Genomic DNA, 22,419 nt, shown 5'->3' on the forward strand with positions numbered 1-22,419 from the left:
TTTAAGTATGGAATGAATTCATTCGCTTATAGATAGAATGAAGCTGACGTCACTCGGGTCTTTGTTATTGTTTTTTTTTTTTTGCCATCCACGTAAATGAGTAATTCTCACTAAACTGTATTAAACAGACACGTAGTTTTGTGTGTTGGTCCGTTATACTTCCGGATGGCAATGTTGTGAGCTTCTTAGCCAAGTGCATACTATCTATACCTGTTTATTGTCGTATTTAAAAGATGGAGGTAAATCTAAACTGGCAAAGTGACGACAAACACTGGGTGTCTCCCATTCCTGAGGTTAAAAAAAAAAGATTTGTATTTATAACCATTAAACAGTAAGAGGAAAAAAAAAACGAATATAAAGGCTTCGAAAATGAACAAAATGCCAAAACAAAAACAAACAAAACAAAAAAAAAAACAAAAAAAAAAAAAAACACAAACGGTTTCGTTCGATCTCGAAACTCTTTTTCAGACAATAACGAAAAAGAAAATAATAAAAACATTAAAACGTCACTTCAAAAATCTACGGGGCAAGTCTTGTCCGCCAGTAAAAAGATCTTGACATTTCAAAAGATTTTAGGAGATTTGGGCAGGAAATGGAAGTCGATCGTACTCATTCTGATTGTGTTGTTGATCGTTGTCACATTGTGGCTGCCCTCATCAATACGCTTCAACAGTCGTGACGTCACTTCCCTCCTAATGACGCATGGTAACTTAGTAACTGGCTCTAAACTATCGGAACAATGGCGGGCGCCCTTATGAAATATTTCTCCGATGAGTATAAAAGCGTATCCAGAGGAAAAAAACCCCCATTATAAATCTGATCATGTTTTAATTTTTACACATTCTGATCACAAGACATATGAAAGAATAAAAAGTACCGATTTTCTTTGTTTAGAACCACGAAGGCCGCCGTTGCTGGGCGACGTGACATCAGACTATTGAATCCAGTACAGTCAGGGAAAAGAACTTATCATAATAGGTGATATGTCGTCTGGAAAGGGTGTTATGTCGGGGTGGACTAGATGCCATAAAAGTGATGATGATGATGATGATGATGATGATGATGATGACATTGATGATGATGATGGTGGTGGGGGTGGTGGTGGTGATGATGATGATGATGTTGATAATGTTGATGATGATGATGTCGATAATGTTGATGATGATGTTGGTGGTGTTGATAGTGGTGGTGATACTACTACTACTACTACTACTACTATTACTACTACTACTACTACTACTACTACTACTACTACTACTACTACTACTACTACTATTACTACTACTACTATAATAATAATAATAATAATAATAATAATAATAATAATAATAATAATAACGACGACGACGATGACGATGATGATGATGATGATGATGATGATGATGATGATGATGATGAAGATGATGATGATGGTGGTGGTGGTGTGGTGGTGGTGGTAGTGGTAGTGGTGGTGGTGATAATGATGATGATGACGACGACGACGACAACAATGATGATTGTAATGATGATGATGATGATGATGATGATGATGACGATAATGATGATGACGACGATGATGATAATAATAAATATACAGCACCTTCTCGGAGTATTGGGGTTCCACATCTCGACCCCATGAAAACGATCGAAGGCTGTATCCAACGTCTGCCAGCATGAATTGGGAGGAGTTTTGGCTTGTTTTGTACCAGTCCAAGGGTCTGGATCTACTGGGTGCTGTGTGTGTAGTCGAATGGAATGGAATGGAAAGTTGAAAGAAAAGAAAATTGATGGCGGTTCGTTACGTCGTAGTGTTGATATGTATGTTTGTAGATAGTCTTGTGCGTGATGTGACGCTCAGCTTTTGAGTTGTAGGTCTTTGGATCGATTCCCGCCGTGAACGGTGTAAAGTTGAGTCGTTGTAAAGTAAAATAATAATGGACTCTCTACTCACATTTTCTCATCGAACTCAGGTGTAAAATGAGAAAAGGCATTTTTTTCTATAAAAACAAAACAAACACAAAAAAGCATTGTCATTTCTTGCTTTGCTTGTTTAGTGTTGCTGTTGACTTGAGAGCATTGCGAAGTAAATTTAGCGTATATTGTCGTGAATAACAACAATAACAACAACAACAACAACAACAACAATAACAACAACGATAAGAACAAATTGAAGAAGGTGGAAATGGTGGCAGTGGTGGGAGAAGACGAGTAGGAGGAGGAAGAGGGAGACAACTCGGTGAAAGAGGCCACGACGAGGGCAACAACAGCTGAAGCTGATGAGATAGTACGCAGTAGAATTATTTCATAACCATGTTCACCTTAAATCTGAGATTCCCAAGCGGCGGCTTTGCAAACGGAATGCCCATGAATTTCTTGACCCCAGCCTCAATCACTCCTTGTACTTTTCCTTTCGTCGTGTCCAGTATGGGATCTTCCGCATTGACCACCAGTAGCACTAGACTCAGGCACGCAAATGTCACCAGCCAAGAAGTGTCCATCATTCTTGTTCTTGAGACACAACAATCTGGAATGATCTGGAGACCAAAGAAAAAAAAATAGTGAACAAAAAAATGACTATGTCGATGTTTTTGCAAGAATAAGTTTTTGTTTTTGTTTTTAACCCTCTCCATACCACCAACAGCAAAATCGTCACATTTGTTACGACACAATATATGGACATTTTTTCCTTATTTAGATTTATTTTGCACATCACAATGATATTTGTTTAATTAATAAGAACCTAACGTTGTATTATATCTAGAGAGATTGTTTGAGTATTAAAAATCCATTTTTCTGCTGGATAAGCCTGACATTTTTGGGACAATACTGAAAATGATCGGTAAGGAGAGAGTTAAGGGTTTAACGGCGCTTGCAACACATTAAGGTCATATCAGCGCCAGTAAACAGGAAGAAAATTGGATTGTAAAAAGTTCTAGAATTACAATTGAAGCATCCAAGAAAAGGTAAGACAAAGGGGAATTGGTTCAAATAGGAAACAGGTGTAGATTCCAAGAGCACACCATCAAAGTACTCAGTTTGAGATCAACTAAAAGTCTCATCCAGGCACAAGCACAGGTCCCCACTAAGAGGAATACACTCAAATGTTTACAAATCATATGTTAAAAATGAAAAAAAATAACAATACATAACAGAGATGATTTACAAGGAAAAAAATATCATCTCCCAAAACTATAACTATACATTCGACTGTTTCCCACTCAGCCAAGGAGTCCGGCCGGGGTCAAGACAAAACAAGCAATCTCACCCCAAGACAAGGACAGGAAGCAATTTGAAAAACAGATAAAGGGGGATAGAAGACACAGCAAGTACCTCCCTGCCCACTATGGGAGGTAGGAACCCCATCTGGCAAGACTATGTGACACTAAGCTGCTACTGTGCGGCTATGTGGTCTAGTGGTATGACACTCGCTTTCGGATCGGAAGGTCCTGGGTTCGAGCCTCGCTCAGCGCATAGTTGAGTCCTTGGAAAAGTCTCTTTACTCACATTCTCTCACCGTACTCAGGTGTAAAATGAGTACCTGGCCGTTAACAGCGTTGTCTCTGTCCCGAAACTTTGTAATATCGCCTGACAGGCGTCATGTCTCGTCCTACATGTTATGTGTTGCTGTTGGCCAGCGACCCCGCTAAAGCGCTTTGAGCACGTTTAGTGGATATTGCGCTATATAAAAGCTGAAGTTCAGTTACAAGCTGTGAACTGTAAAAATTAATAAACAAAAAAAAAAAAAAAAAAAAAAAAAAAAAAAAATAAAAGAAATGAATATATCAGCTTTAAAAAAAAAAAAAAAAAATTTCAGTCACGGAACGTTTCGGACGCAAAACCCTTTTTCAGTCAACAAAAAAAAATCCAATGAAAATATCGATACATTACTGAAAAACGCCGTTTGTTTCTCTGTCGTCGATCTGCTTTTTAAGTAATGTATTAATGTTTTAATTGTCTTTTTTGTTGATAGCTGAAGAAGGGGTTTGAGCCCGAAACGTTCCGTATCTGATATTTTGTGATTATTTTGAAGCTGTGAGTTTTTTTTTATCAGTCCACTAGACAGCTTAGTATCACTAGATACAAGTTTGGTAAATTGCCATATTTTTCAAATACACATCAACTGTCTTATTTAACTCACTCAACCCTAACACCGACTATATCCGTAGTATACCCAGAGTTACTTTTACCCCATGCCTATTTATTACATTTTTCTGAGACAAATTATAGGCGTAGTATCAACGCTAATAACAATGTCCTTTATTTTTACATGCTAATGGTAGTTGAATATAATTTTGCATATGTTCATTTTTACAACATTTTTTTTTCTTCTAATTTTGAAAAGTAGAAAAAATCTCTAGGATTGAGTGAGTTAACTCTTGTAACCAGAGAGTTTTGTTTTGTTTTGTTTTGTATTATTTAAAACCATGTTTTTTTGGTGGATTTTTAAAAATTTGCTTTTTTGGCTCGCTTGAGTTTGAGCTTTTTTATCTAGCGCAAATTACACTCAACATGCTCAAAGCGCTTTACACGGGGTCCCTAGCCAACAGCAACCCCTAGCATGCAGGATGAGGCCATTACGCATGTTAGACGATATTACAATTTTCCAAAAGAGACAACGCTGTTAACGGCCAGGTACTCAATATATACCTGATTACGGTGAGAGAATGTGAGTCGTAAAAAACATTTTCCAAATGACTTAACTATGCACCACTCAGAACGGGACTCGAACCCAGGACCTTCCGATCCGAAAGGAGAGTGTCATACCACTACTGGAGCACATACTAATTTGGTCTATAAGAATAAAAGAGAGAGAGAGAGAGAGAGAGAGAGAGAGAGAGAGAGAGAGAGAGAGAGAGAGAAAATCATAAAATAATTATGAAAAGGGGAGACAACGCGAGTCTACAGCTTGAATAAGCGAATTTTGCATTGAGTTTGTCACGGTTTTCATAAATGTAACAATTTCAGTTTCGGCACGTTCGGTAAACAAAGGGGACATTTTCCGCCACGGAAGAAAATTATTATGTTATAATATACTGTCCTGTGGAGGATTTGCTTGCGCGGCTTTTTGGATGGAAAGAAACACGACATGGTAAAGAAAATAAATAGAAGTAAATAATGAAATTGGAAGATGATAGATATCTGAAGGGGCTGGCTTATGTAACGTCTTATAATATGTGACCCTCCGTCTCAAAACGGTATTATGTCGGGATGATCCAGACCCCAAGAAGTGAATTTAGAGATAGAATGATGAGAAATTGGAGCTTAGAAGTTTTTGCAATGCAAGAAATAGTCTTTATACTCCAGCATAACGTACAGAAATTAAACGCAAGTTGGATATTTGTGGCTATGAATTCAATTTCCCTTACTGAGTGGATCCCGACATAATACCGCTTTGATATGGTGGGTCACATATTGTAGTTGTAATGCATGGGATAAGAATAAAGCCACCCCACTGCCTGGCAGGTCTGGCGTCCGATTCCACTGGACAACAATAATATCTGTGCGTTATTTTCTTTTTAGATTTCCATTAAAACGCTCTATGTGGTCTAGTGGCATGACACTCGCTTTCAGATCTGAAGGTCCTGGGTTCGAGCCTCGCGCTCGGCGCATAGTTGAGTCCTTGGAAAAGGCTCTTTACTCACATTCTCTCACCGTACTCATCTGTAAAATGTGTACCTGGCCGTCAACAGCGTTACCTTTGTCCGAAAAATTGTAATAGGCGTCATCATGTCCCGTCCTACATGTTAAATGTTGCTCTTGACCAGGCACCCTTTGTAAGCGCTTTGAGCACATTTAGTGGATATTTTTAGTGGATAAAATTTTTTAAAAGATCAATTTTTAAATAATGATATTGGAAGATGATAGATAATTGAAGGGCTGGCTTATTATGAATGTAACATCTTATAATATTGTATGTTGTAATACATGGGAGAAGAATAAAGCCATCCCACTGCCTGGCGCGTACATAATATATGCAGGTCTGACAGATTTTATATTCAGGGAGAGGGGAAGGGATTCATACACAGGGAGTAGGAACGACTCCACTATAACCAAGAAATTATTGGACTGGAACCCTGAGGGCAGAAAATCAAGGGGAAGGCCACGAGGAACATGGAGAAGAATTAAAGAAGCTGATATACAGAGAAGTGGTAAGACCTGGAATGAGATTAAAAAGTTAGCTCAGGATAGAGAAGGATGGAAACTGTTTGTCTGTGGCCTATACCCTGACCCAGGGTGAAAAAGACAAAGATGATGATATTGATGACATCAGCAGTCAGATAATAAACTATGTAGATGCGCGCAAATGAATCTGGCAAAAGGCGGGCAGCAGATGTCGATCCCAAGGTCAAGGTCAATTTAAACATTATGGGTACCGTCATTAAGAGATGAAGTGAGTAGGAAAGTGCCAGAAGACAATATATAAAGAATAAAAATTTCGCGGCGGTGATGGGGGTTTGAACCCGCGACCTAACTGGTACGACAACTACTCCGCCTGGCCGGGGAGAGTGTGACTCTACCGTATGAGCTACCCACGATCCCTAAAAAGATCGTCTCTAACCCTAATCATTATTAGAGCTCTCTCTCTCTCTCTCTCTCTCTCTCTCTTTTTCTCTCTCTCTCTCTCTCTCTCTCTATCTATCTATCTATCTCTCTCTCTCTCTTCCCGACTACTTGAGATCGCGGGTGTTACACACACAACACCGCGAAGTTGGTTGGGTACCATCATTGTGCTTTAGTATATTTTCTGAATAATCATTTGAGTCAACGGGTGATAGGATCAGCTTTGATTTAAAGATAAAATGTTTGCGTGTTACTCGTATATCAATCTGTCTGTTAGATCTAGCGGAAAGTACTTATCGATCAACCGACTAGCGGCGTCCTATCCAAAGGGTTGTAAGAAAGCTATTGTCCATGAATTCACGCTATAGAAACCAAGATAAACTCCGTCTCCATGGGCCTTTTGGCTTTGAAAGGCTAGTTTGGGTTTCTGGTTTTGGTTTGTTAGTAAGTACAATAATAGGAATCTATAGTCTGATCTCACGTCCGCCTAGCAACCAGCAGCTTGGTCCTAAACAAAGAAAATCGGTACTTTTTATTCTTCATACTGGCTAGAAGTTTTTCACATGTCATGTGATCAGAATGTATAAAAGTAAAAACATGATCAGATTTATAATGTTTTTCTCCTCTTTTATGTTCGTTTTAGAAGTATTTCATAAGGGCGTTCGCCATTGTTCCGCTAGTTTAGAACCAGTTACTAAGTTACTATGCATGCGTCATTACACGGGAAGTGACGTCACGACTGTTGAACCCTATTGCCAAGATAGAGCCAGCCAGCATATTTCTGACTCGGGGAGTTCACCCCCTTTATTTAATCACCTAGTCTTAAAATACACGACACACAAGAGAGAGATGTACTGGAGGGCATGGCGGAGGGCAAAAGAGGCAGAGGAAGACCACAAAGAAGATGGCAACAGGATATACAGGAATGGCTCAACAACGGCGTGACGGAATGTGGCAGATGGGCACAAGACAGAGACTTCTTCCGAAGGACTGTGTGGGAGGCTACGTCCACGTGATATGCCACAGAGAGAGAGAGAGAGAGAGAGAGAGAGAGAGAGAGAGAGAGAGAGAGAGAGTCTTAAAATAGGTTGAATAAATAAGCACCTGCTCATGTTAGATTATTTATACGATACTGTATCCTTGGGACGGATAAATATTATATACTGGGGGTCCACTAAGATAACGTGGCTCAGCGGCACGGTCTTTGCTTCGTAACCGGAAGGAACCGGCTATGTGGTCTAGTGGTACGACACTCGCTTTCGGATCGGAAGGTCCTGGGTTCGAGCCTCGCTCGGCGCATAGTTGAGTCCTTGGAAAAGACTCTTTACTCACATTCTCTCACCATACTCAGGTGTAAAATGAGTACCTGGCCGTTGACAGCGTTGTCTTTGTCCGAAAAATTGTAATATTGCCTAACAGGCGGCATGTCCCGTCCTACATGTTAAATGTTGTTGTTGACCAGGGACCCCTTGTAAAGCGCTTTGAGCACATTTATTGGATATTGCGCTATATAAAAGCTCAATTTATTAATTTTATTAACCGAGTGTCGATCATCCGCCGCTGCGCTTCGTGGCCTTGAGCAATTAGTCACCTCGCATTAAGCTCAGATTTGCGGCGCTGCACTGCGGCTGACGCCTGCGTTATTCCAGTCTTTCCTTGGAATCGATTCCAGGGGAAAAAATTTCCCCTATGGGATGAATAAAGGGAATATTCTTTCTTTTTTTATTTGTTTTAATATTTTTTAAAGTCTGGTGGGTGCATGCTGTTTCTCACTTTTTGTTTTTATTTATTAATTAATTCAAGATCTATGGGTTTGTGGAGAATTGGCTAACTGAAAGATAATAATAAAATAATGCTGAAAACTTATATAGCGCTATCACTCCGATACACCAGACTCTAAGCGCTTAAATTACAAATTACTTTGGATGAAATATACTCATTTACACACACAAGCACACACACACACACACACACACACATACGCACACACAACACAACACACAACACAAACCAAACCTATCTTGCTTCTCATACCATCTACTAAAGATACTTCCCGCCATCACTGAAGAGGGGGTCACGTCTCGAGAAAATACAATTCCTATAAATCCAAATTGATTGGCTGTTTTGACTTGATTTTCGGGGGGGAGGAGGGAGGGGGGGGGTTGGGTTCTTTTTTTTTTCAAAAGGGGACTTATTGTAGTGTATATTATATATATGGGTGGGGTGGAGGGTTGTGATAAAAGGGGGGGGGGGGTGTATGCAATCCGAACAAAGAAGGTTGGGAAGGGGGAGAGGTACAATTCGACCAAAGAAGGTTGGGGGGGGGGGGGGGGGGGGTAGTAATAAATGTGTGTGTGTGTGTGGGGGGGGGGGTGCAATTCGACCAAAGAAGGTAGGGAGTGGGGGCGGGGGTGCAATTCGACCTAAGAAGGTAGGGAAGGGGGGGGGTGCAATTCGACCAAAAAGGTAGGGAGGGGGGGGGCGCAATTTGACCAATCCATAGAAGGGGAGGGGGTGAGGGGAGGGGAGGCGCATTTAGGCATTCTCTAATTTAAGCGAGATGAGATGTGTCACATATATAATAGTTTTCTTTCAATCAAATATACTGTTAGTAAAAAACAAAAAAAAAAAAACAAAAACAAAAACAGTGACAGCTTTTTGTGGGGCTGTTTTCATTTTGTTTTGTTTGACCTTCTGGTGAATGTTCACCGGCACATTTCGTGAGCTGCTAAAATTTACAAGAAGGAGGGAGGAGGAAGGGGTGAGGGAGGGGGAGGTGCGAATAAGCTTCGTGTGTGTGTGTGTGTGTGTGTGTGTGTGTGTGTGTGAGAGAGAGAGAGAGAGAAGTGGGGGGGGGGGTTGAGGGGGTGTGCGCAAAAATTCTGAAAAAAAAAAAATAATAGACAGGGGTGCCCTTCTCTTTGGTACAGTAGAGTAGTATCATGACTTTGTATTCATATTTTATGGACACCCCGTAGAGATGACTTGGTCGAACAGGTGCCTATCTGCATGTACCCGCCCTCGGACAGGTGGTAATCTTTGGGTGTAATTCGATTTGCTGATTGACCAAGGTCCCAGTTAAACAGGTGTACTCGTTGGAAGATTTCCGCCCGCGCGTAGCCATCGTTCACTTATAGATAGATCGAAGTTGACGTCACTCAGGTCTTTGTTATTGTCTTTTTTTTATTTATTTATTTTTTATTTTATTTTTTTTGCCTTCCGCGTTTATGAGTAATTCTCACTCAACCGTATAAACCAGACTATAAAAGTTCATGATTATAGATAGAATGCGCTTGGCCAAGGAGTTCACAACATTGCCATCCGGAAGTATAATGGACCAACACACAAACTCTGTGTAACCATGAACTTTTATAGTCTGGTTAATACAGTTTAGTGAGAACAACTCACAAACGCGGATGGCAAAAACAATAACAAAGACCTGAGTGACGTCATCTTCGAACTATCTATAGATAGACCGAAGTTGACGTCACTCAGGTCTTTGTTATTGTTTTTTTTTTTTTTTTTCATCCGCGTTTATGAGTATTTCTCACTCAACCGTATAAACCAGACTATAAAAGTTCATGATTATACAGAGTTTTGTGTGTTGGTCCGTTATACTTCCGGATGACATTGGTTTGAGCTTCTTAGCCAAGCGCATACTATCTACAGTCTGGCACTGGAACCCACCAGGCCGTACTCAGGTGTAAAATGAGTACATGGCCGTTAACAGCGTTGTGTCTGTCCAAAAACAATCGTAATGTCGCCTAACAGGCGTCGTGTCTCGTCCTACATGTTAACTGTAACTGTTGCTGTTGGCCAGGGACCCCTTGTAAAGCGCTTTGAGCACATTTAGTGGATATTGCCCTTTGAGCTTTTGCATTGTGAGAAATTGTCTTCATTATGTAACACAACAAATCGAAACAAACCCCAAGTTTCATGTTTTTGTCAATAAATTCAATTTTTTTGCACCCAAGTCATCCCAACATAATACCGTTTAGAGACGGCGAGTCACATATAAGAGTAATTCTAAAACGAAGACTCTTTGAATAGCTAAATTTTGAGAGATATTATACATTTATGTATAGGAGAGATAGATAGATAGATAGATAGATAGATAGATAGATAGATAGATAGATAGATAGATAGACAGGTAGAGAGAGAGAGAGAGAGAGAGAGAGAGAGAGAGAGAGAGAGAGATATCATATTTAACAGAAAACGACGATGTAAACACATTGTAGTATAAACTACTCACATTACCGGGGCTCGAGACTGAAATCCTATGATAAAATCAAATCTGTTTGATTACTACCACACACACAATCACACCGACCATCAATCAGCAAGGATATGAATCTCAGACTTAATCAAAAACTGGGAGGCCTGACTTATTATATTATATATATACAGCATAGAGCTCAAACATCAAATAACAAACTTACATAATAACATGCAAATTGCTCACACTACCAATCAAACGGATAAAAAGATTGACTCGTGTGTATTTAAAACAGTACCGTAAATCTCTCATTAAACGAGGATAATTATTCTATTATTTTTAAGGTTCAGTGCGACGTGTACATATATGAAGGTCTGACATCCGAATCCTCTTAAGGGGCCTAGTGTAACATTGTTGTGATGGACACATTTTTTTGCTTCATTTCTTTTGTGATTTCCATTACAACAATGATGAAACTTGAAGAGCAAATTAGGATGGTGTTTTGTAAAATACGGGAAAAGTACTCGTCATATTCATATGCTTGTCAGCGACAAAACCTCCACGCCCGGTAGTTTTAGAATTATTTTACTCCAAAGAGTAAAAGTCTATTTTTAATAGTCTTCTGGTAATCGCACGAGTTTTGTCGCTTGACATAATCTAAAATGACCTTTTTCTAACTGTGTGCCAACTTTCAGTCATATTCATCGATAAACAGCGTCGTAATTAATTTTTAAAAATAGCATATAGGAAACGGCTTCGTCCCATATTTTGACGCAAATTCGGGCACTTCGTGAGCGAAAAAGAGGCCCAAAGATTTGTGCGGGATAGTCATTGGCCCTATGGCAGTTTTATATATTTGATTTGATATATTTCATTTAATTTTATTAATTTTTATTACATAAATGTTCTAGTCTTACACTTCACAATCTTTGGAAATGTGTTTTAAAACCAGTCCTTTAGAAGCAGTGTGAATATGTGTCCCACCGTCTCTAAACGGTATTATGTCGGGATGACTTGGGTGCAAAAAAAATTGAATTTATTGACAAAAACATGAAACGTGGGGTTTGTTTCGATTTGTTATGTTAAAGAATGAAGACAATTTCTCACAATGCAAAAGCTCAAAAATTGGTATTTACTATCAATTTAATTATAAAGTCACTTTTCGGGGTCCAATTCATTCCGACATAATACCGTTTCGAGACGAAGGGTCACATATAGGCAGATTCTCTAGATTGCGGGACGTTTAAAAGAGCGAGTATTAATTGATAATCTTTCTTGCCGACCAGCTTAATATATTTATTGAGACTAGAAAATAAGACGGCTATGTGGTCTAGTGGTATGACACTCGCTTTCGGATCGGAAGGTCCTGGGTTCGAGCCTCGCTCGGCGCATAGTTGAGTCCTTGGAAAAGACTCTTTACTCACATTCTCTCACCGTACTCAGGTGTAAAATGAGTACCTGGCCGTTAACAGCGTTGTCTTTGTCCGAAAAATTGTAATATCGCCTAACAGGCGTCATGTCTCGTCCTACATGTTAAATGTTGCTGTTGACCAGGGACCCCTTGTAACGCGCATTGAGCACGTTAAGTGGATATTGCGCTATATAAATGCTCAATTTAATTTTAATTTAAGATGCCATCACTCTGAAACAGAAGATTAATAATTATACAAGGAATTTATTTATTCAGTTCTCCGAAAGAGTGTTTTTACGCTTCTAATGAGATTGGAACCAGTTTTTTCTTTAAATATCACAATTTTGTTTCCTATTGCAATATTTTATCATTTTAGTTGGTGAAATGTTAGTGGTCACTATGATAGAGCATAGGGGACACGCTGAGGTCTTTGGTTCTTATCCAAAAGGTACCGAGTTCGACTACCCGCCTCGTTGTGTGGCATTGAGCAAGTCATCTCGCCGTAGCTCACTTTGCGATGCTGCACTGCACTGCGGCTGACGCCTGGGTTATATTCCAGTCTTCCCTTGGAAAAGACCCTAAAGACAAATTTCCCCATCGGGGATGAATAAAGGAAATTTTATTTTAATTTAAATTTCATAATAAGAGTCATCATCAAAATACATGCAGTCTTCCCTTGGAATAGACCATAAAGACACATGTGACCCCTCGTCTCAAAACGGTATTATGTCGGGATGGACCAGATGCTAAAAAGTCAAATTATAGTTAAACTGGTCAAAAATATGAAACGTTGGTATTTAGCACAGTAAAATATAATATTTCTTCTCCTCTATAAAGCATATAAACTCAACTTAAGTCTGATATGTCTGGCTACAAATTCCATTTTCATCATCCCGACTTAATACCGTTTTGAGACGAGGGGTCACAAATTGTCCCTTGGGGATGAATAAAGGGAATTTTATTTTAATTGTAATTGTTATAATATGAATCTTTCTCAAAATACATGCTTTAGACTTTATCTCCGATGATCTGTGACTTGTTCACGGTGTTCTAATACCGATTTGATATGGTGGGCCACGTATATTATTATAATACAGCAGTAATTAATATTATACGTACGATAAAGGTTAAAACTGTTAGACACAAAAAATAGGTTACGGGTTAATTTGAATTTGTTTGTAACTATTACTATGCATGTATTATTATTCTTACATTCTTGATGTTTTTGGAATTCCGGAAATGTTCTCACTCAACCACTACACGAGCTAAAAGATTGTGCGTTGGGAACAATGTTCGAATCCCAAAACATTTGTGTATGGGCGTTCGGGACTGCATGTGGTTTTGTGTATTGGTGCGTTGTGTTGATGATGAAGATGATGATGATGATGATGAAGATGATGATGAGGATGATGATGATGATGATGATGATGATGATGATGATGATGATGATGATGATGATGATGATGATGATGATGATGATGTTGTTGTTGATGCGGGTTTTTTTTTGGGTTTTTTTTTTTACAACTACTATGTTACTAGTGTGCATCTTGTGTGTGTGTGTCTATGTCAATATTGTATTGTTATAAATGTGTAACCAAATGACAAATTGCCACTTTTTTGGGGACAATAAAGATTATTATTAATTAAGTATGAAATCTTTTATTCTAGACCCTTCAAGCGGCTATGTGGTCTAGTGGTATGACACTCGCTCTCGGATCGGAAGTTCCTGGGTTCGAGCCTCGGACTCGGCGCATAGTTGAGTCCTTGGAAAAGGCTCTTCACTCACATTCTCTCACCGTACTCATGTGTAAAATGAGTACCTGGACGTTAACAGCGTTGTCTTTGTCCGAAAAATTGTAATTATATCGCCTAACAGGCGTCATGTCCCGTCCTACATGTCAAATGTTGCTGTTGACCAGGGACCCCTTGCAAAGGGCCTTGAGCACATTTCGTGGATATTGCGCTATATAAAGCTCAATTTAAAAAAAATAATTCGATTCGAATTTTCGTTATCTCCGAATAAAAGACACGTTTAAAAAATACTTAAAAGTTATTTTATATAGATCAAGTTCAAAAACGTTTATTTTAGGCAATTGCCAATGTAACTCATACAAGAATATATTTTCATCAACAAATCAAATAAGTAAAATATAATAAATCGTATGAATTCCAAAATGCAAGAGTGTAAGAAATCTTTTATTCTAGACCCTTCAAGCGATTCTGATTTTCGTTATCTTTGAATAAAAGACATGTTCAAAAATAGTTTAACGATATCTCTTTCTAAAATCTAATTTAAAGTGAAATTCAATGTTTGTTAAAATTTGACGTCACAAATTATTACTATAGCTGTAAAAGTCAATATCATTTGAGTTCCTATTTTAAGGTGAGGGGTAGAGTAATGATAACATTCTTATAGAGCTTGATATGGCTAAATCGACGTGGACTTATTTGCAGGTCTGATAACCCAATTCCTTATGAGCTCATTGTTGTAATGGACAGCGCTTTTAATGGTCGGGTATTCATTTTACATCTGAGTACAATGACAGAATGTGAGTTTTTGAAAGGCCTTTTGAAAAGTCTTTACTTTGCGACGCCCACAGTGGGACTTGAACCGGGGAATTACCGATCCGAGGGCTAATTGACATACACCACTATGTGGTTTAGTGGTATGGCACTCGCTTTCAGGATCGGAAGGGCCTGGGTTCGAGCCTCGCGCTCGGCGCATAGTTGAGTCCCTGGAAAAAGAGCTCTTTACTCACATTCTCCCACCCTACTCAGGTGTAAAATGAGTACCTTGCCGTTCACAGCGTTGTCTATGTCAGAAAAAAATGTAACATCGTCTATTAGGCGTCCTCATGTCTCTTTCTACATGTTACGTGTTGCTGTTGACCAGGGACCCCTTGTAAATCGCTTTGAGCACGTTTAGTGGATATTGCGCTATATAAAAGCTCAAGCTCAATTATACCACACCAGACCAAAAAAAATCGTGTAAAATGATCCGTTTTATGCCACCGGCTGCGATAATATCTAAGTTAATTGGTACAATATCATGCTAATATCGTAGATATTTCTTTGAACCACCTAAATCTAGATTATACTAGCTCTTTATTTATTTATTTGATAGTTGTTTGTTACGTTGGTTGGTTCTATTTTCTTTGTTAATTTTTTTTCTTCTTCTTCTTTGTTTTCATTCACGGTCACAACAATTCATTGCTCTTGATCTCTTCAGAAAGTACAGTCAAAAATGTAATATCGCATAACAGGCGTCATGTCTCGTTCTACATGTTAAATGTTGCTGTTGACCAGGGACTCCTTGTAAAGTGCTTTGAGCACATTTAGTGGATATACCAATTTTTGAGGTTTTTGCATTGTGAGAAATTGTCTTCATTCTTTAACATAACAAATCGAAAAAAAACCCCCAAGTTTCATGTTTTTGTCAATAAATTGAATTGTTTGCACCCAAGTCATCCCGACATAATACCGTTTAGAGACGGTGAGTCACATATTATTTGTTTTTTGAGCTTTCAATAAATAGATAGAGCTAGAAAAGAATATGAATTGCAATACACACAATTAATTAATTAATGGATTGAATGTCTTGGGTCACGTGTCATTCGCCTCGGACAAACAAACACGCATGTATATTATTGTTTGGACTGAAAATATTGTTACGTGGGCAAAACATTTTGATAGCAGATTGATGCAGCATTGCATGGGGTTTCGTTTCATTAGATGAAATGATAAATTATGTTTAAAATGTAGCTCTATGCGATTACAGCAAATCATCCACTCCTCCTGTTCTATCCCTATACTCTCTCTCTCTTTCTCTCTCTCTCTTTCTCTCTCTCTCTTTCTTTTTCTCTCTCTCTCTTTCCTTCTCTCTCTCTCCTTCTCTCTTTCTCTCTCTCTCTCTTTCTCTCTCTTTCTCTTTCTCTCTTTCTCTCTCTCTCTCTTTCTCTCCCTCTTCGCATGTCTGCCCTCGTCTCTCAGGATTTTCTCTCTACTTTTCTCTCTCTCCATCCTCTCTTTCTCTCTCTCTCTCTCTCTCTCTCTCTCGCTCTCGCTCTCTTTCTTTCTTTCTTTCTTCAATCTCTCTCTCTCACTCTCTCTCTCTCTCTCTCTCTCTCTCTCTCTCTCTCTTTCCCTCTCTTTCTCTCTTTAATTTTTTAAAAATTCTTTCCCTTTTCGCATGTCTGGCCTCGTCTCTTATGACTATTTTCTACCTTTCTCTCTATCCTCTCTCTCTCTTTCTTTCCTCAATCTCTTTTCCCTCTCTTTTTTTCTCGTTCTCTCTCTCTTTCTCTCTCTCTCTCTCTTTCTCTCTCTCTCTTTTTTATCTTTCTCTCTCTTTCTCTTTCTCTCTCTCTCTTTCTCTTAAAAAAAAAAAATTCTATCACTTTTCGCATTTATCTGCCCCCGTCCCTTATGACTTTTTTCAACCATTCTCCCTATATCATCTCTCTCGCTCTCTCTCTCTCGCTCTCTCTCTCTCTCTCTCTCTCTCTCCCATTCTCTCTCTCCTTAAATATGTCGCTTCCATCTCAAAATGGTATTATATCGGGCGGTATGAATCAGATGTTAAACAGTAGTACTGTTTCTTTACAAGACTGTGTGGTCTTGTTGTATGACACTCGCTTTCGGATCGGAAGGTCCTGGGTTCGAGTCTCGCGCTCGGCGCATAGTTGAGTCCTTGGAAAAGGCTCTTTACTCAGATTATCTCACCGTACTCAGGTGTAAAATAAGTACATGGCCGTTAACAGCGTTGTCTTTGTCCAAAAAATTGTAATATCGCCTAACATGCGTCATGTCCCGTCCTACGTGTTAACTGTTGCTGTTGGCCAGGGGACACTTGTAAAGCGCTTTGAGCACGTTTAGTGGATGTTGCGCTATACAAAAGCCCAAGTATTATTTTGTTTTACTCATATGAAATCAACGATGACCTCTCTCGGAGAAAGAGCCCTGGATTTCTTAGGTCAGTCAGTTTGGTTATTTCATATCGTTGGAGGTCAGAATCCATTTGTAACACATGGCAGCGTGACGAATCATAAAGGTCGTAATGAATAATCTAATTAACCCTCTCCATACCAACCATAGAAAAATCGTCACATTCGTTACGATACAACCAACAATTTTATCATTCTGATTTCTTTTGCATATCACAAAATTTAAAGAAAATGTGTTTTGAAAGCTATAAAAACTTGACATTGTATTTTTGGGCTCATTTTCCGGAACGATATTGTGTATAGAATGTTGGTTTTCTGTTTGAGTAAGAAAATTCTATTTTTGTGTTGGGTGGGCGTGACGTTTTGGGGGAAAACTCTGAAAATTTGTGGTAAGGAGAGAGTTAAGGCTGTAGTGACCGAACCCGATTTGTAGTCTATCCTAACTAGAGCGTATTATTTATATAGCGTTAAAGAGTTGAGTCCTTGGGAAAGGCTCTTTACTCACATTCTCTCACCGTACCCAGGTGTAAAATGAGTACCTGTCCGTTAACAGCGTTGTCTCTGTCCGCCAAAAAGAAAAATGGTAATATCGCCTTACAAGCGTCATGTCATGTCATATATATGTTGCTGTTGGCCTTGTAAAGCGCTTTACAAAGGGTCCCTTACCACTACCAATACCAAAACATGCAGAACGAGACATGACGCCTGTTAGGCGATATTACAGATTTCCCGACAGAAAAAAAGCTGTTAACGGCCAGGTACTCATTTTATACCTGAGTACGGTGAGAGAATGTGAGTAAAGAGCCTTTTCCAAGGACTCAACTATGCGCCAAGCGAAGCTAGAACCCATCCGAAAGCGAGTGTCATACCACAAGACCACATAAATGTTTCTTCAATTTTGAATAAAGTTCTTTTTGTGACAAAAAATCATTTCTCACAATATCAGAGTGGAAATAAACGGATGCAGATATGGGATGAGAAAATATGTCCGTTGCAACGTGCATATATTTTTGCAGGTCTGATAACCGAACCTTCGTAGTGACGCATGGTAACTTACTAACTGGCTCTAAACTATAGGAACAATGGCGGACGCCCTTATGAAATATTTCTCCAACGAGCATAAAAGTGTATCCAGAGGAGAAAAACATAAATATGATCTTGTTTTGACTTTTATACATTCTGATCACAGGATATGAAAAGTTCTAGCCAGCACGAAGAATAAAAAGTACCGATTTTATTTGTTTAGAACCACGATGGCCGCCGTTGCTGGGCGACGTGACATCAGACTTTTGAATTCAATTATGGGGTTGGTTTAACATTGTTGTATGTGAACAATATTTCACGTTGGTTTGAGAGTATTTCCATTATAATAACTCTATAGTGTAAAAACAAAAACAAACATACATTGTAGAGATAAATAGGGAATGAGATTAGCGGAAGAGTAGCGTCCCTTGATTAGACGTCACGTTACGGAGAGAACATCAATTTGGTTTTGAAGTGTCTCAAGCCGCTTTAACCGGAAGCGAGGACGAAAGACGCATGCGCACAACCAACATGACGTTCTCTCTCTAATAACTTTTCCGCCGGTGACGTCACAGACTATGGGCGACGTCCAATCAAGGGACGCTACTCTTCCGCTAATCTCATTCCCTATAGTATCGATTGGCTGATGCAACCTCCGTGCTAAGGAACAATAAATGACAATAAATGACAATAAAGAAAGAAAGATGGTCCGTGTCTGGGACTGTTGTTATTTTTAGAATATTTTCTAATTCACGTGATTGTAAAGCACTCGATACTGGATGTATTAATGGGGGCTCGTGTTTCTCGGCCGTGACCTGGTGTATTTCTTCTAAGACTGCATTTATTTATTGTCCGCTTGCTGCGGTGTTGGGTTCAAGTTTTTAGTCTTATTAATTATAAAGGTTCCCCAAGTTCGGTGAGAGTTGTTTATTTTATAGTGCTCGTAAGAGAATGGAGGGGATGGGGTCGAAAAGAAGAAGAAGAAGAAGAAGAAGAAGAAGAAGAAGAAGAAGAAGAAGAAGAAGAAGAAGAAGAAGAAAGAAGAAGAAGAAGAGAAGAAGAAGAAGAAGAAGAAGAAGAAGAAGAAGAAGAAGAAGAAGAAGAAGAAGAAGAAGAAGAAGAAGAAGAAAGAAGAAGAAGAAAAGAAGAAGAAGAAGAAGAAGAAGAAGAAGAAGAAGAAGAAGAAGAAGAAGAAGAAGAAGAAGAAGAAGAAGAAGAGAAGAAGAAGAAGAAGAAGAAGAAGAAGAAAGAAGAAGAAGAAGAAGAAGAAGAAGAAGAAGAAGAAGAAGAAAAGAAGAAGAAGAAGAAGAAGAAGAGAAGAAGAAGAAGAAGAAGAAGAAGAAGAAGAAGAAGAAGAAGAAGAAGAAGAAGAAGAAGAAGAAGAAGAAGAAGAAGAAGAAGAAGAAGAAGAAGAAGAAGAAGGAAATGATTTATGGTGCCGAAGACGACAACGACAACGACGACGATAATGATGATGATGATGATGATACTGATGATGCTGCTGATGATGATGCTGATGCTGCTGCTGCTGCTGATGGTGATGATGATGATGATGATGATGATGATGATGATGATGATGATGATGATGATGATGATGAAGATGGCGTATGACAATGTCTTTTCTATCTGATGGTACCGACCAAATTTTTATGTTTACACCATCTGCTACTGTTTATATAACATAACCTGTGCTCATCCATAACCTTTTCAAATAGGGTTGTGATCAAAGGCAATGGACGCACTGAAAGATGGGAGCTACATTTTGCAATGCTATAGGGAATGAGATTAGCGGAAGAATAGCGTCCTTTGATTGGACGTCACCCATAGTCTGTGAGGTCACCGGCGGAAAAGTTATTAGAGAGAACGTCAAGTTGGTTGTGCGCATGCGTCTCTCGTCCTCGCTTCCGGTGAAAGCGGCTTGATACACTTCAAAACCAAATTGACGTTCTCTCTGCAAGGTGACGTCCAATCAAGGGACGCTACTCTTCCGCTAATCTCATTCCCTATTGTCGGATAGAATTAAAAATGAAGAAGTATGGAAAAGAACACAACAGAAACCAGTGGGAGAGGAAATAGGAAGAAGACGATGGAGGTGGATTGGACAACCCCTTAGAAAGAATGACTCCATTATAACAAAGAATGTATTGGACTGGAACCCTCAGGGCAGAAGATCTAGGGGAAGGCCACGAGGAACATGGAGAAGAATACGATTCAATAGTCTGATGTCACGCCGCCGGGCAACGTGGGCCATCTTGGTTCTAAACAAAGAAAATCATTACTTTTTATTCTTCAAGCTGGCTAGAACTTTTCATATGCCTTGTGATCAGAATGTATAAAAGTCAAAACATGATCAAATTTATGGGGTTTTTTTTCCTCTGGATACCCTTTATGCTCGCCGGAGAAATATTTCATACGGGTGTCCGCCATTATTCCGATAGTTTAGAGCCAGTGTTACTAAGTTACCATGCGTCATTAGGAAGGAAGTGACGTTACGACTGTTGAAGAGTATTAAAGAAGCTGATATACAGAGAAGTGATAAGACATGGAATGAGATAAAAAAGTTAGCTCAGGATAGAGCAGGATGGAGACTGTTTGTCTGTGGCCTATACCCTGACCCAGGGTGAAAAGGGTAATGATGATGATTATCGTTCACTAACCACGTACACTGTGGCTTGATTTTATTGTTATTACAAGACAAGACGACGCGGTCAGAATTCCTCGACGGACGCCGCATAATTAATTATAATTACAACTATGTAAACTAGGCCCAGAAGTGGGTTCGGATCTCAGACCTGCATATACATATACGTCGGGCTGAATAGGTAAGGCATTGTGCTGTGATCTCAATAACCCAAGGTTAGAGCCGATGTGTACTAATACGCTTCAACAGTCGTAACGTCACTTCCCCCCTAATGACGCATGGTAACTTAGTAACTGTCTCTAAACTATCGGAACAATGGCGGACGCCCTTATGAAATAATATTTCTCCGGCGAGCATAAATGCGTATCCAGAGGAAAAAAACCCCCATAAATTTGATCATGTTTTGACTTTTACACATTCTGATCACATGGCATATGAAAAGTTCTAGCCAGCATGAAGAATAAAAAATACCGATTTTCTTTGTTTAGAACCAAGATCGCCGCCGTTGCTGGGCGACGTGACATCAGACTACTGAATCCAATTATATTGATGCTAATTGTGACCTTTCAGTTTCATGATGCATGCTGGGAGTAGGTCGTTCTGGAATACATACTCTGACAAAACACAGATAAAAAAAAATTGGCCGGAATTTATTTTTTTTTAACTAAAATATTTATCAATTACAATGACACACAACTTGTCAAAAAAGTCTCTAACCCGAAACTTCTTCGTTGTGCGGCTACTATGTGCTCTAGTGGTATGACACTCGCCTTAGTATTGGAAGGTCCTGGATTCGAGTCCCGTTCTGAGCGGTGCATAGTTGAGTTGTTGGAAAAAGCTCTTTACTCATATTATTCTATCACCGCACTCAGGTATAAAATGAGTACTTGGCCGTTAATAATGTAATTTTTTCCTAACAAGCGTCACGTCTCGACCTACATGTTGAGTGTTGCTGTTGACTAGGGACCCCTTGCAAAGCGCTTTGAGCGCGTTTGGTGGATATTTCTCTATATATAAAAGCTCATGTTTTTCTTCTTTTTTTTTTTTTTAGAAGAGGAGTTCTTTGGAAGTTTCGTGTTTGAGACGACCTGAGGCCCATTTCAACAGATTGATATTTGGAGAAAAATAAATTCTGGCCAAAGTGTGTAGAAATGAGTTTTGTTAAAGTCAGGTCTTAGTGGTTGAAGGTCGTAGAATGTTACAGGAGTTTAGTTCTAATGTCATAGGCAGTAATGAGATAAGTACTCGAGAAATCCCTAGGGAGATCTTCCAAATTGTCATGGAACTAAGCGACAGATGTATGGACTACACAAAACACACGCTACTGCAGTTCTCAAACAACACATTTTAAAACCGTTTTGGCCAGTAAGTCGTCCTTCGAATATCGATCGATTGAAACTGATGCTTATTTTCGCAGAAACTCTCAAAACAGAGATAGATAGGGAGATCTTCCAAATTTTCATGGGACTAAGCGGCAGATGTATGGACTACACAAACGTCAACTGCCGTACTCAAAAAAAACACATTTTAAAACCATTTTGACCAGTAAGTCGTCCTTCAGATATCCTATCGATTGAAATGACGCTTATAATGGGCAGAAACTATCAAAACAGAGATAGATAGGGAGATCTTCCAAATTTTCATG

The 22,419-nt window shown here is 39.2% G+C and overlaps 1 protein-coding gene across 8 annotated transcripts in view; it reads right to left on the reverse strand.

Moving 5' to 3' along the window:
* Positions 1-22,419, reverse strand: part of LOC144977521 (acetylcholinesterase-like) — a 148,720-nt gene that overhangs the window by 30,807 nt on the left and 95,494 nt on the right. For all 8 annotated transcript variants that reach the window (XM_078922830.1, XM_078922826.1, XM_078922825.1 and 5 more), the window contains 2 exons: positions 2,298-2,513; positions 1,580-1,713 (listed from right to left, as the gene is read on the reverse strand). In XM_078922830.1, coding sequence (XP_078778956.1) covers positions 1,580-1,713; positions 2,298-2,480 — 317 coding nt within the window. In that variant the 5' untranslated portion in view covers positions 2,481-2,513. The remainder of the gene's footprint in view (positions 1-1,579; positions 1,714-2,297; positions 2,514-22,419) is intronic.

The sequence above is a fragment of the Berghia stephanieae genome, chromosome 7, assembly GCF_034508935.2.
Source record: "Berghia stephanieae isolate SIO BIC M18660-M18661 chromosome 7, UCSD_Bste_1.3, whole genome shotgun sequence".
Classification (NCBI taxonomy): domain Eukaryota; kingdom Metazoa; phylum Mollusca; class Gastropoda; order Nudibranchia; family Aeolidiidae; genus Berghia; species Berghia stephanieae.